The following is a 12596-nucleotide window of genomic DNA, read 5'->3' as shown; positions in this document are numbered from 1 at the left end:
TTTTGTCAAAAATATTTTATATGAGTTAATTTTACTTCCAAAGACATAAACATTCATCAACACAACTGCAATACTCTATACATTTTCTGGTATTAACTAGTACAGGTGGATCACAATAACAACTAAACATTATAATAAACAAAGTGATTGATTGATTTATGTTCTCTTTTATTACTTCATCACTCTTATGCTCCTATATATATTTCCAAACCTTATGGCTAATTATCCAGTAACTACAAGGAAAACAATATACAATGATTAAGCTAATATTACTTTATAATAGTGAGGTGTGGAAGTGTGACACCATCAGTGGTTTATTGGAGTCAGTACCAGAAAATACAATAATAGAAGTTTTATTGCATGGGTTTAGAAATATCAATCATGCACTACTTATACCACAGTTATACCCATTATGACATATCTGACAGTAATACCAGCTGCAAGGCAAATCCCACGTTTATATTAATGCACACATTCTTGTTTTTAAAGTAACAGCTTATTCACTTGTTTAATAATATACATATTTTAAAAAGTGTTGTTATTTAACAAAACAAGTTTAATCGTTGATAAAGTGAACATTTCTCTAAGGAGACATTTAACATTAATGGAAGAGGTCTCCAATGTCAGTGCTTTGTAACAGTCAGAGGTGAAGCTGCTTTAAAGATGTTAGGTTTTCAGCCACGTGAAACACTTCAGGACAGACAATGCTGCATTTTCTCTGTAACAAGCTGCTTTTTTTTTTTTTTTTTTTTAGCTTACCTTCAAGAGAAAGTAAGGGAAGGCTAGATTATATGTCTATAGCTGCTATAGTGTTAGTGATAACAATAATTAGCTTGTTTTGTGGACATTCCACCACACTGTGACTTTAAATAGTTAAAAAGTTCTTTAATTAATTTTGAAAACTGTCATCATTGGTGAACTAGCATGGTATAAGAGGAATAAAACATATTGGATCGTGCTATTGTTGGAAAATAATCAAGAGTAACTCCGCATTACATCAGGCTACATCCGTGTTGTTGATTAATTTCCTCACTTGCGATGCAAATGTCATTTAATCTTAATAAACATGGACACAAGTCTCTGAGCGGTCTCTTCTTCTTCACAATCAAAGACAGCAGTTAAGGGTACAGGTTCTGTTCTGTTCTCCATCTCATAATAGGGGCAGACTTTAAGGTGCTCAGACATTGATGGGAACTTGTCCAAGCACCAGTTATCCACAGGGGAAAACAAGTTGCTGAATTCCCAGACCTAAAGGAATTTGGAAATATCTATTAGCATGTCCTGCCCTAGTTATGTTAATGAAAAGATAGCAAATGCATGAGATTATTAGGTTCTCAGGAAATATCTGACCTTATGTCTAGCTCTCCAGCACCATCCACCATGTGAATCGATTTTCTTCTCCCACTTAAGAGAGACCATGCCTCTTTCTTGCAGTAAAATCCCGCACACCTCTCTCATTAACCGGGATACAAGAGCCAGCTGAGACAGCGTGAAGCTATCCAGAAACCCAGCAATGTGGATGAGAACCTCAAAAGGTAACTTGCTCAGAGCATCCCGGTTCCGTGATCGCTTCCTCTCCATAGTCATCGTTGTCACACCTTCATAGAGAATGGATGGTACCTCGGGTCTGAGAGTGAATGTGCTGAGGTCTTTATCGTATGAGACCATAGCTTTGTGTGTGACAGGTCGGAGCTGCCTCTGGCTGAAGGTGCAACCCAAATAAGCCAGAGGACACCTGTGTTCAAACCAGCCATTTAAACAGAACTGGATATCTGAGTGAACATTCTTATAATGAGAAGAAAACTCATTTCGTCTGTATGAATGGCTGCAGATGTATGTGAATGCAGAGCTACATTTGTTGTGTCTATTGGTGACACTCTCGGTTTGTATTTGTACATGAAGCTGCAAAGCCCTGTCTGCTGTGAGATCCGCCAGAGACGTATCTGCTTTGAAAGGAGCAGAGTAAAAGTCATAAGTCTGAGTTCCTTCATCCTTAATAAGTGCATCTGCAGAACTGGACTCTGCAATAAGGTGTCCTCTGAGTTCCTTCTCCAGAGAACACAGAAGGGTTGCTTGAACCTCATCCCATTTTGGCATATCCCCCATTTCAATGCTCAGGTCTGCTGTGTCAACAGCTTTGCTATCTTTTTTGTAATGAAAAGGATTGCGTATACGACTTGGCCTTGCCTCGAAGCTGGTGGGAACTTTGAATGTTCGCACAGTTTTGATCTTCATGGGCTCCAAATCTTTGTATACGAATGTTTTCTTTGGACGTGTGTCACACGCAAATAAGGATGCTGCTATCAGAAATTTATCTTCATCCATTTCATATGGATTGAAATGTGGCATATAGGTAGGTGTGCCTGAATTTCCAATTTGTGTTTCCGTCTCCTCATTAAGGATTTCCAGTTTGCTTGGATTTGCTTGGGGTTTCAGCTCTTTGCTGTTGGAAGAAGGGTTGGTGCCTAGTGACTTAATGGTGTGCTTGCAACCACTCAGTTCCATACTGAACATCCTCTCCCAGATGTTATACCTATCGATGCCTAATATATTAGTGTCCCTTGCTATCACCTCTCTCTCTTCCTGAGTTAACTCCCTCTCCTGAGGTTCAAGGACTGAGGCAGCACTTATAGATATTGAGGGTTCTTGTGCATCTTTAGATTCCCATCCAACAGCTCCCTCAAGTTCTTGAATGACAGATTCCTCCTCGAGCTTTTCAATAAGTTCAGGAAAAAGATTCTTCATTTTGAGGGACTGAAACAGCTGCCTCTGGTCCCGCAGTGCCATGGAAAGGTCCAGAGGCTCCTGGGTGTAGTTCTCCTTCAAGATATTCTTGTAGAACTCAGGAGGCTCTGCTTCCTCAATGGGCCAGCGGTTCCACTCCATTGAGCAGACCACCACGCTAGCGGGACACACTTCCAGGTGTTTGGCCAGCTTTGAGCGACACATGCTGAAAGGGCAGCCATAGTGTGCGTTGATGCAGGGCACCTTCTCATTAGGACACAGCAGTATGTGTTCATCCTCTTTGCACATGTGAAAGGAAGCACCACACAGCACACGGCAGTTGATGATCATGCATGAGACAGAGATCTCTATGGGAACTTTACAGCGTATGTTGTAGCAGCTCTCACAGTGCCTATGAAGTTTAGTTCCTGAAGTCCTTTGTCTTCCCTAAAATAATTGTCAACAGAGAGCCATTTAAAGTCTTGCTGACTTTGTTTTCTATGCAATTTGTCTTCTGAGACAAAGATTTATAACTTACCATATCTATAAATCACTGGGATAGTCAAAGCTTGATCATGTGATCATCTGAAAAGTATAATTCTTTATATCAGTATCTGAAGGTGACCACAACTGTTAACCTTTGTGAAAATGATCCGGTGATACACAAAACACAAACTCCAAAACACAAACTCCCTCATGTGGCTGAAAATAAAACCAAATTCAACAATATACCAAAACGACCATGGGAAATCACACACTAAGGTAAAATGCATAAATCAGGTACACACATGCATAAATACAAGCCTGAACTTACACGATGAGGTTAACATGGCAAGAAAACATATATCATGGTATCAGACTTGTAGGTCAAAACGCAGGTTGTCTTACTCGGGTGAGTGGGTTGATTGTGTCCTGCTTTGTTGCTGCAAGACTGAGTGCACTTATATCCACGGTGTGCCTGAATGCTAAAAATAGAGAAAGGTTGGCACGGTGGATGTAGACAACGTGACAAGACTGCTGCAACATGGAGTCTGGTTACAGGTCATCAGTTGCTCTGAATTCTAGGGGGTAGGTCAGACAGAGCTCGGTGTTAGCAAACGTGGTGCTGAATCCAGAGCTGTAGAAGATCATTTGCGCATTTTACCACCCTTATTATTTCCCAAAGATCCAAGTTCTTAGACAGACCATGTCCACATAAATAAGTTATACTGTCAGTGTATTGATATTAATACCACAATAGTGAAAATATTATCTACATACCAAGAGATGTCAACAATTAATCACTTTTTCCCTCTTACATTATTACATAACTATGTAGCACAATTCCAATGCAGTACAGTACTTAAACCTGGAAAATAATACCATGTGTCACTTCTGACCTCTGCCTAGAAAAACAAATTAGCTCAGATGTTAAAAACAGCTTTTATCAACTGAGAGTTATTTCCGGAATTACATCGTCACTTTCCTTTCAAGATTTGGAAAAAGTCATTCATGCATTTATTACATCACGCCTTGATTATTGTAATTCTCTATACCTTGGTCTTTCCCAATCTTCATTGGCATGTTTGCAGGTGGTCCAGAACGCAGCGGCTAGACTGTTAACGAATGCAAAAAATCATGATCATATCACCCCAATTCTAGCTTCTCTTCATTGGCTTTCAGTCTTTTTTAGAATTCAATTAAATTTTTTCCTGATTGTTTTTAAAGCTCTTAATCAACAAGCCCCATCTTATATTTCTGAGCTTATATTTTGCATTCAGCTCCCAGGTCTCTCAGTTCCACCAATAAAGCTCTCATACATCCCCCGTCCCATGGTCAGGTCTTAAATTAAAAAGTGACAGAGCATTTGGAGTTTTATGCACGACGTATCATGGAAACAATTGCCACCTTACATTAAGAGAGCTCCCTCAATCTCTATTTTTAAATGTGGACTTAAGACACAATTTTACTCTTTGGCCTTTTCTGGCTATTAACTTGTTGATTAGTAACTGTTATTTTTCATTTTTCATTTTAGTTCATTGTATATTTTTTATTATTATTGTTATTATTATTCATCCATCCGGAGTACCCGGAGGAAACCCCTGCAGCACGGGGAGAACATGCAAACTCTGCACACACATGGCCCCAGCAGGAATCGAACCCCGGAGGTGTGAGGCGAACGTGCTAACCACTAAGCCAACGTATTATTATTATTATTATTATTATTATTATTATTATTGTTGTTGTTGTTGTTGTTGTTGTTGTTATTATTATTATTATTATTATTATTATTATTATTATTAAGAAGCTGAATTTAAATGCGCTTTATAAATAAAATTTGCTTACTTACATGGTTTGCCAAGGTTGGTGTGGAAGAATTCAGGTGGCCTGCACAAAGCCCTGACCTCAATCGCATTAAGCACTTTCATAATTAACTGATGCTTTGCATCAACCAGACCTTCTCGCCTAACATCCATGCCCGACCTCTTACACTCTTATGGCTGATAGAGCACAGATCCCCACAGCCATATTCCAAAATCTAGTGGAAAGCCTACCCAGAAGAATGTTGGTTGTTATAGCAGTAAGTGGGGACCAACTCCATATATTCATATGTTCAATATCAGGGGTGGGTAATCTTATCCAGAAAGGGCCAGTGTGGGTGCAGGTTTTCATTCTAACCAAGCAGGAGGCACACCTGATTCCACCTGTTTAAACAGTTGATCTTGGCTTTCAGTAGATTCAGGTGTGGCTTCTGCTTGGTTGGAATGAAATCCTGCACCCACACTGGCCCTTTCCTGATAAGATTGCCCACCCCAGTTCAATATTCAAGTGCCCACATACTTTCGGCCCTATAATATAATTTCTAAAGAATATAAAGCAAAGCAAAGCATAATCATTGATAGGGTGACATGTTCTATGATGAAACATTTATTTAACATTTATGGACACTCAATATGCATTCAGTCATGGTAAAATATTCAGGATGATGTTTAGACCCCAGAAATCATAGTGTTTGGCATGGAACAGAAACAGATGAGCATTGGTAGGCGAACTTCCAGTGGTTAATCTTGATCAAGCATTTCCAAGGAGCCAGTGAGGTGAGATGAGATGCAATCTTTTAATCTCAATAATCCTTCCATTTCTATTTTACGGAAACAAAGGCCTCATTACAGTTTAGGAAACGGTACATTTCAGTCTGATGCAAGAGATCACTGTCAACATTTATCCTAAAAAATGTCCTTGTGATCTCTACGCTTTCATGTTCTTTTTTTAGTATAATAACTGCACTTGTAAAAATGACACAACAATCAAGCTAGTCCATCCATCCATCTTCTATACCACTTATGGGGAGCATGGGGCACAAGGTGGGGTACACTCTGGATAGGGTGCCAGTCCATCGCAGGGCACAACCACATACACATTCACACACTACGGACATGCCAATCAGCCTACCATGCATGTCTTTGGGCTGGGGGAGGAAACCGGAATACCCGGAGGAAACCCCCACAGCACGGGGAAAACATGCAAAGTCCACACACACAGCGGTGGGAATTGAACCACCAACCCTGGCGGGGTGAGGCAAACGTGCTAACCACTAAGCCACCGTGTGCCCCAATCAAGCTAGTAATCATGTTAATGCTAGCTCCGCCCAATAAATTGTCTGACTAGACTTTTCCGATCCTTTGAATCTTCATTTTTTTTCAATAAGCTGGCCAGTGGAAAAGGCTTGGTTTTGGGTTCTGTTTGGTAAAATGGACAATGTTTAAGGTGCTCAGCCATGGAAAGTGTGTCACCAATACACCAAGTGTCCACTCTGCTGAACAGACTGCTGAACTCCCAAACCTTAAAGAGAATGAGTGAGAAAAAGAAAGGAAAAACATTGAGAATAAAATAATCACTATTCAAATGCAATTATTAATCATCACTAATATATATACCTAACATGTATAACTATGCCCATTTTTACATTTTGATATGATACTGACATCAGACCTTTGAGTATTGGCCAACACCCGATATTGATCTAATGTGTATGTAGACCACCAAAATCCAATTAATCAGAACAAGGAGGCATGTCTACATGCCTGTCAATCAGGCCACCCTTGCTGCAGAACAAAAAGACAGTGGGGTGGAGTCAGACCTGATCCAGTTCCTCCTTCCTGGGTGAAATCAAGCCAAAAGTCCAGGGGTTGGAAACAACTTGGTTCAAGCTGGATACGTGTGTTTAGTATTTTTCAGTGTCGTGTGGGTTAGGGTTAGGGGATAGGCTTATAAGAGGAGTTGGATCAGGTCCTGTTCTACCCCCTGGACTTTTGGTTTTGCAGTGTGGCCCATCTCAAAAAACTCAAGTCTAGCCCATGTGTTTGAGGGTGCAGCTTTGGTTGGGATTCAAAACAGTTAGCTTCAACTAACATCTGCCAAAATTTTAAAGACAGACATTAAAGAATGCAAGCTGTTTATGTTTATGTTATGCATTTGTCTAGTGCATTTCCTTTATTAATGTATGTTCTACAACAGCGTCCATCGTAAAAATACTTACGACAGATGATTTCCACTTGGCTTGACCATGAGAGTATAGTTTTTTCCTCCACTTCAAGCTGACCATTCCTCTCTCATGCAGGAACGTAGCACTAACATCTCGGAAAAGTCGGGACACCAGAGCCAGCTGGGAAAGAGAGAAGCTATCCAGGTACCTGGCGATCTGACGCAGCACCTCAAAAGGAAGATTACTGAGAGAATTCTCATATCCAACTTGCGTTTGGGAATCAGCAATGAGTGATGTGGCAATATCAGGTCTGAGTGTGAAGATGCTGAGGTCCTTGTTAAAGTAGACTGTAGCTCTGTGAGTGGAGGGCTGGAGTCGGTTCTGGATGAAGGTGCAGCCCAGATAAGCCAGAGGACATCTCTGCTCAAACCAGCCATCCAAACAAGACTGGATATCTGAGTGGACGTTTTTAAAGTGAGATGCAAACTCATCCCTTCTGAAGAAATGTTCACACATAAATGTGAACGCCGAAGTGGATTTGTTGTGTCTAAGTGTCACGCTCTCTGTATCGATCTGGAGATAAAGTTTTAAATCCCTGTCCTCTGTAATATCAGCCAGAGTGGCATTGTACTCAAATGGAGCTGTGAGAAAGTCATATGTCTGAGTTGCAATATCAACATAAAGTCCATCTGTGGCCACAGATTCACTGATCTTGTGTCCTCTAATCTCCAGTTCAGCAGCACATAGCAAAGTTGCAAACATCTCATCCATCTTATGAGTGACCTCCTCTGTAGATAAACCCAAATCAGAGGTGTCCACGCTCTTGTGCTCAGTGCGCACTCGGGCAGCAGAATCTTTCTGATGGATGCGTTTGTGCCTGTAACTGATGGGAACATTAAAAGTATGAAGGGTTTGAACTGGTATTGGTTCCAGGTTTCCGTAAACAAAATCTTTCTCTCTGGGAGTGCAAGCTTTAATCTGGCCAAAGGAGATCAGCATGCGTCCATGGTGTACTAAATACATGTTGTACTCTCTTGGATTTACTTCTTGACTAAGTCTTTCCAGAACTCCTTCTTGCCAAGGAGCAAAGCCAGTTTTAGAGATGTCTGATTGGACAGACTCTGCTCCATGTCTATCTTCCACTGTTGCTTTAATAGTTCCTTGTTGATTAGGGATAGATGGGTTAATCGAACCTTTAGTTGGTTCACTCTTGTCTTTTTGAACTCCTGTTTTTGATTCTTCTTCCTGAGCCTGCTTGCAGCCTCCTCTCTCCTTGCTAAACATCTTCTCGTATAGGTCGTATTTCTCTTTGTCCACAGTGAGATCTTCCTCAACAGACTCCTCCACCTGGACGTTAAAAGGACCATTTACTGAGGACTTACCTCCCATGCAATTCACATGGTTTCCATTAACCAAAAAGTCACCCCCTGCTGCCTCATCTTCTGCTTCTGTTGGAATAGGTTCATCTGGTTCCTCCGTCAAATGAGGAAAGAAGCTTCTCATTTTCAGCCTGCTGCATAGTTGCTTCTGATCTCTGAGAGCCATGGACAGGTCCAGAGCTTGATGCTCATGGATGTTCTTTATGAGGTTGCTAAATAAAGGTGCCTTTATGTCCTCAGTGGGCCAGCGGTTCCACTCCATTGAGCAGACCACCACGCTAGCAGGACATACTTTCAGGTGTTTTGCCAGCTTCGAGCGACACATGGTGAAAGGGCAGCCATTGCTGGCGTTGATGCAGGGCACCTTCTCATTAGGACATAGCAGTATGTGTTCTTCCTCTTTGCACATGTGAAAGGAGGCACCACACAGCAAGCGGCAGTTGATGATCATGCATGACACAGAGATCTCTATGGGAGCGTTGCAATATTTTCTGTGGCAGCTCTCACAGTGCCTGTGTAGCCCCTTGCCTGATGCTGCCGTTGACCTCCTATATCTGCTCTGAAATGGCAAAGCATTGCAGAAGAAAAAACAAATTAGAACATCACTGACAACTCAGACTCAGACTTATATACTTTTTATGCCAATAGCACTATTTAATTCTAAAATCTGTTTGGTCAGGTGTTGATTAATTTTTGATAACTGCGATTCTCACACTAGTGCAGCTGCAAGGCACAGGTTTATATTAATGCACTCATTCGATGCATTATGGTTTCTATAGTAATACATTGGGATTATTGGATTTGTATGGATTTGTATAATCGTACCCTAAAAAAAAAAAGGAAAAACATGCAGTAAATGATATGCTGATGATTTCTCTGAGGAAACATTTATTCAACATTTATTTAAGGAGTCTCCAGTATCAGTGCTTTGTAATAGTGAATATGTTCGGGAATGGGAAAGTCTTCAGGGCAGAGAACTGTATTTTCCGGTTTCTCTGTAACATGACAATGTAACATTTGTCTTATTTAATTTGAAGACAGAGAAAAAAGTGAGGCTGGTAAGGGAATGACTGTTTATAAATTCTGTAAAAAATAAATGATAACAGGAATTAACTTGTTTTGTGGACGTTGTCCAACATTAAACATGACATAATAAAAAAAAATATAATCCACATCGGGGTGGTAACAGCTACATGTTGGGCCACATCACACTACCCCATTGTTGATTATTTTCCTATAACAGCACACTCCTAAGTGTTTCATTCATTACATATCAGAAATATCAGTAAAGTTATTACCTTAAACTTTGAGCAAGTGTTTTCTTATAATATATTATAAATAATAATAATAATAATAATAATAATAATAATAATCATAATTTTTCATAATTAAACCTTTTTAGTGCACAAAATGAGCAAAACACAGTAAATTGCTGTGTTTACCTTAAGGAATTTTTTTGTGAAACCTTCACATTAAGCAATTTCTTATTCATATTTGTTGGAAATTTGGAAGACACCCTTATCCAGAGCAACTCATATTTATACAACTGAGTATATGAGGGTTAAGGGTTTTGCTCAAGGGCCCAGCAGTAGTAGCTTGGCAGTGTTGGGCATTGAACTCACAACCTTATGAGCAGTAATCCAACAGCTTAATCACTGAGCTACCACTGGCCATGTACAGCCCCCAAAAAAGCCTCCGAAAAAGTTGGGACAGTACAGAAAACACGATTCCACTGTGCTACTGTCCATCTCAGATGAGACTGAGCCCAGAGAAATCGGTGGCGCTTCTGGACTGTGTTGATGTATGGCTTCTGCTTTGCATAGTAAAGCCTTAACTTGCATCTGTGGATGCAGCGGCGAATATTGCTGCCTGACAAAGCTTTAGCATTCCCCAGCCCAGGTCAGGATATCCATTACAGACTCATGACTGTTTTTAAGACACTGACGTCTGAAGGATCAGAGATCATGCGCATTCAGAAGTGGTTTTTGGTCTTGCCCTTTAGATTTGACCAGATTCCTTGACTCTTCTAATTATATTGTGCACTGTAGAAGGTGAAATGTCCAAAATCCTACCGATTTGCCTTTGGGGAATGTTGTTATCAAAGTGTTGGATTATTCACTGATGCATCTGTTGGCAGATTGGCGAGCCTTGACCCATCCTTTCTCTTGAACAACTAGGCCTTTTTGGAGACTCCTTATATACTATGATTAGACAATTGCCTCGCCTGTTTCACATCATCTTCTTATTTCAACTTGTCACATCGCTATCAATTCTAAATTGCCTTTGTCCCAACTTTTTTGGAATGTGTTGCATGCATCAGTTTCAAAGTAAACGTTTATCTTCAAAAAACTATGCAGTTGTTTAAGTAAAACATCAAATACCTTGTTTTTATACGTTTTTTGTTTAAATAGGCTACAAGTCAAAGTACATTTACAAATCACTCCTCTTTGTTTTTATTAGCATTTTCCATACTGTCCCAACTTTTTCGGAATTGGGGTTGTAATTAGTTATTATGGTTAATTTTATAGACTTCAAAACAAGTTTTGGTTGACTTTTGCCATGAGTCATATCTCTAAACGTAACAGGATCAATTCTAACGTCAATTTGTCTAGACACAAACATGGGCTCTGTACCAGAAAGGAAACAAAATAAACATACCATCTGTGCCTCTGTGACAAATGATTCTCTGCAGTTCCTTGAAACAGAGGACATTTTAGTACAGGAAACATTTGTACATCTGTTTGACTGTTTATCCTGACTACTGGCATAATTTATGAGCAGTAACCAAAAGCACACATTTAAAGTAATTCTTACAATGTGCCTAGTAATGTGGAGATGAATGAAGACAGATCTCTACCAGATATGTGAGAAGAGATATCTTACCTTAAAAAATGTTAACTAACCGAACTCTCCACAGTGCTTACCATCTGCAGGACTGAGGGTCAAGTTAAAAATAGTCTGTACTGCTTATACCATGTTACATGATCGCTGAATGTCACAGTCTCATGACATATATAATTGTATTTGATTGGTCAGGTCTTTTCTATCAGGTATAACATTGGGCAGTTGGTTTATTGTTTTTTGTGTTTTTTTTGTTGTTGTTGTTTTGTTTGTTTGTTTGTTTGTGGGGTTTTTTTAGTTTTGTTTTTTGATATATATTTTTTACCCCCTCCGATGAGGTAATATCCCGCTAGAATTATCAAGCTCCTGCAGTTTGGAAGTGAATTATCTGTAACTAGTCCTCTAGATGGCAGTCCATCCTCTAAGTTTATGAAACAGTCATTCAAAGTACACTAACGAAGAGGTTCTATATAGAACACTACACTTAGAGGTAAAATGGTCCTATACTATTAATTTTTTCCTTGTTACTGTGGAGGTACTCTCAATTATACATTTTGGTACTTTTATTGTCTCTTACCTGGAAAGGTGCTTGTGGTATACATTTATAGCTTTGCTGTAAATGCTTATAAATGTACATGAGTGGTTCTTAATCTCCAGTTAAGTACATTCATTTTTAAAGGTGCAGTTCACTATCATTTGTCATTTGTCATTTGCCATCAAGAGTCATGCTTAAAGGTTCTAAGTGGAAATATAGGAAATTTTGGAAAGGTTTCTTTAGAAAGTTCGAACCACTAACCAATTAATAGAACCCTTTGAAGAGTGTAAATATGCAAAATGGTCTCACATTTCAAAATTGTCAAACAAATGCATTAATTATGTTCAACAAAGCAAATGAACCTGAACTGAAATAAAGTTTAGGGTTGGGGTTCGGGTTAATGTTTATACCTTTTCATATAATTGAATTTGTATGAGATCAAAGGAAATCCAAACAATCCAATTACCCTCATCCCTTGTAGCATTTTCTTATGATACTAAGTACAGATATACTACTACTACTTCTACTATTACTATTACTACTGCTGCTACTACTACTACTACTATTACTACTGCTGCTACTACTTCTACTACTACTACTTCTACTATTACTAATATTACTGCTGCTGCTACTAATACAACTACTACTACTT

The 12596-nt window shown here is 39.5% G+C and overlaps 2 protein-coding genes across 3 annotated transcripts; both read right to left on the bottom strand.

Annotated features, from left to right (window-relative positions):
• Positions 1-151: 151 nt before the first annotated feature.
• Positions 152-4268, bottom strand: fbxo40.1 (F-box protein 40, tandem duplicate 1). Of its 2 annotated transcripts, XM_047161889.2 has the most exons (5): positions 3539-4268; positions 3263-3309; positions 3132-3171; positions 1351-3023; positions 152-1248 (listed from the first exon to the last, which is right to left on the bottom strand). In XM_047161889.2, the coding sequence occupies exons 4-5, from the start codon at positions 2947-2949 to the stop codon at positions 1048-1050; spliced, it is 1800 nt and encodes a 599-aa protein (XP_047017845.2). In that variant the 5' UTR covers positions 2950-3023; positions 3132-3171; positions 3263-3309; positions 3539-4268; the 3' UTR covers positions 152-1047. The 2 variants fall into 2 exon arrangements, with proteins under 2 accessions (XP_047017845.2, XP_047017843.2); XM_047161887.2 differs by having other exon boundaries at positions 1351-3171.
• Positions 4269-5559: 1291 nt separating this feature from the next.
• On the bottom strand, positions 5560-11528 carry fbxo40.2 (F-box protein 40, tandem duplicate 2). The gene is made up of 4 exons (XM_017491972.3): positions 11452-11528; positions 11227-11263; positions 7244-9127; positions 5560-6546 (listed from the first exon to the last, which is right to left on the bottom strand). The coding sequence occupies exons 2-4, from the start codon at positions 11227-11229 to the stop codon at positions 6343-6345; spliced, it is 2091 nt and encodes a 696-aa protein (XP_017347461.1). The 5' UTR covers positions 11230-11263; positions 11452-11528; the 3' UTR covers positions 5560-6342.
• Between the last annotated feature and the right edge of the window lie 1068 nt (positions 11529-12596).

The sequence above is a fragment of the Ictalurus punctatus genome, chromosome 18, assembly GCF_001660625.3.
Source record: "Ictalurus punctatus breed USDA103 chromosome 18, Coco_2.0, whole genome shotgun sequence".
Classification (NCBI taxonomy): domain Eukaryota; kingdom Metazoa; phylum Chordata; class Actinopteri; order Siluriformes; family Ictaluridae; genus Ictalurus; species Ictalurus punctatus.
The sequence above is the reverse complement of the archived record's forward strand: the minus strand, read 5'-3'. Positions and strand labels throughout refer to the sequence as shown.

Bases quoted from the DNA above. Each gene is read 5' to 3' on its own strand.
- fbxo40.1 (XM_047161887.2), bottom strand. The intron at 1,249-1,350 runs GTCAGATATTTC...AAATTCCTTTAG, and splicing joins GCTGGAGAGCTAGACATAAG to GTCTGGGAATTCAGCAACTT.
- fbxo40.2 (XM_017491972.3), bottom strand. The intron at 6,547-7,243 runs GTAAGTATTTTT...ATTCTCTTTAAG, and splicing joins CCAAGTGGAAATCATCTGTC to GTTTGGGAGTTCAGCAGTCT.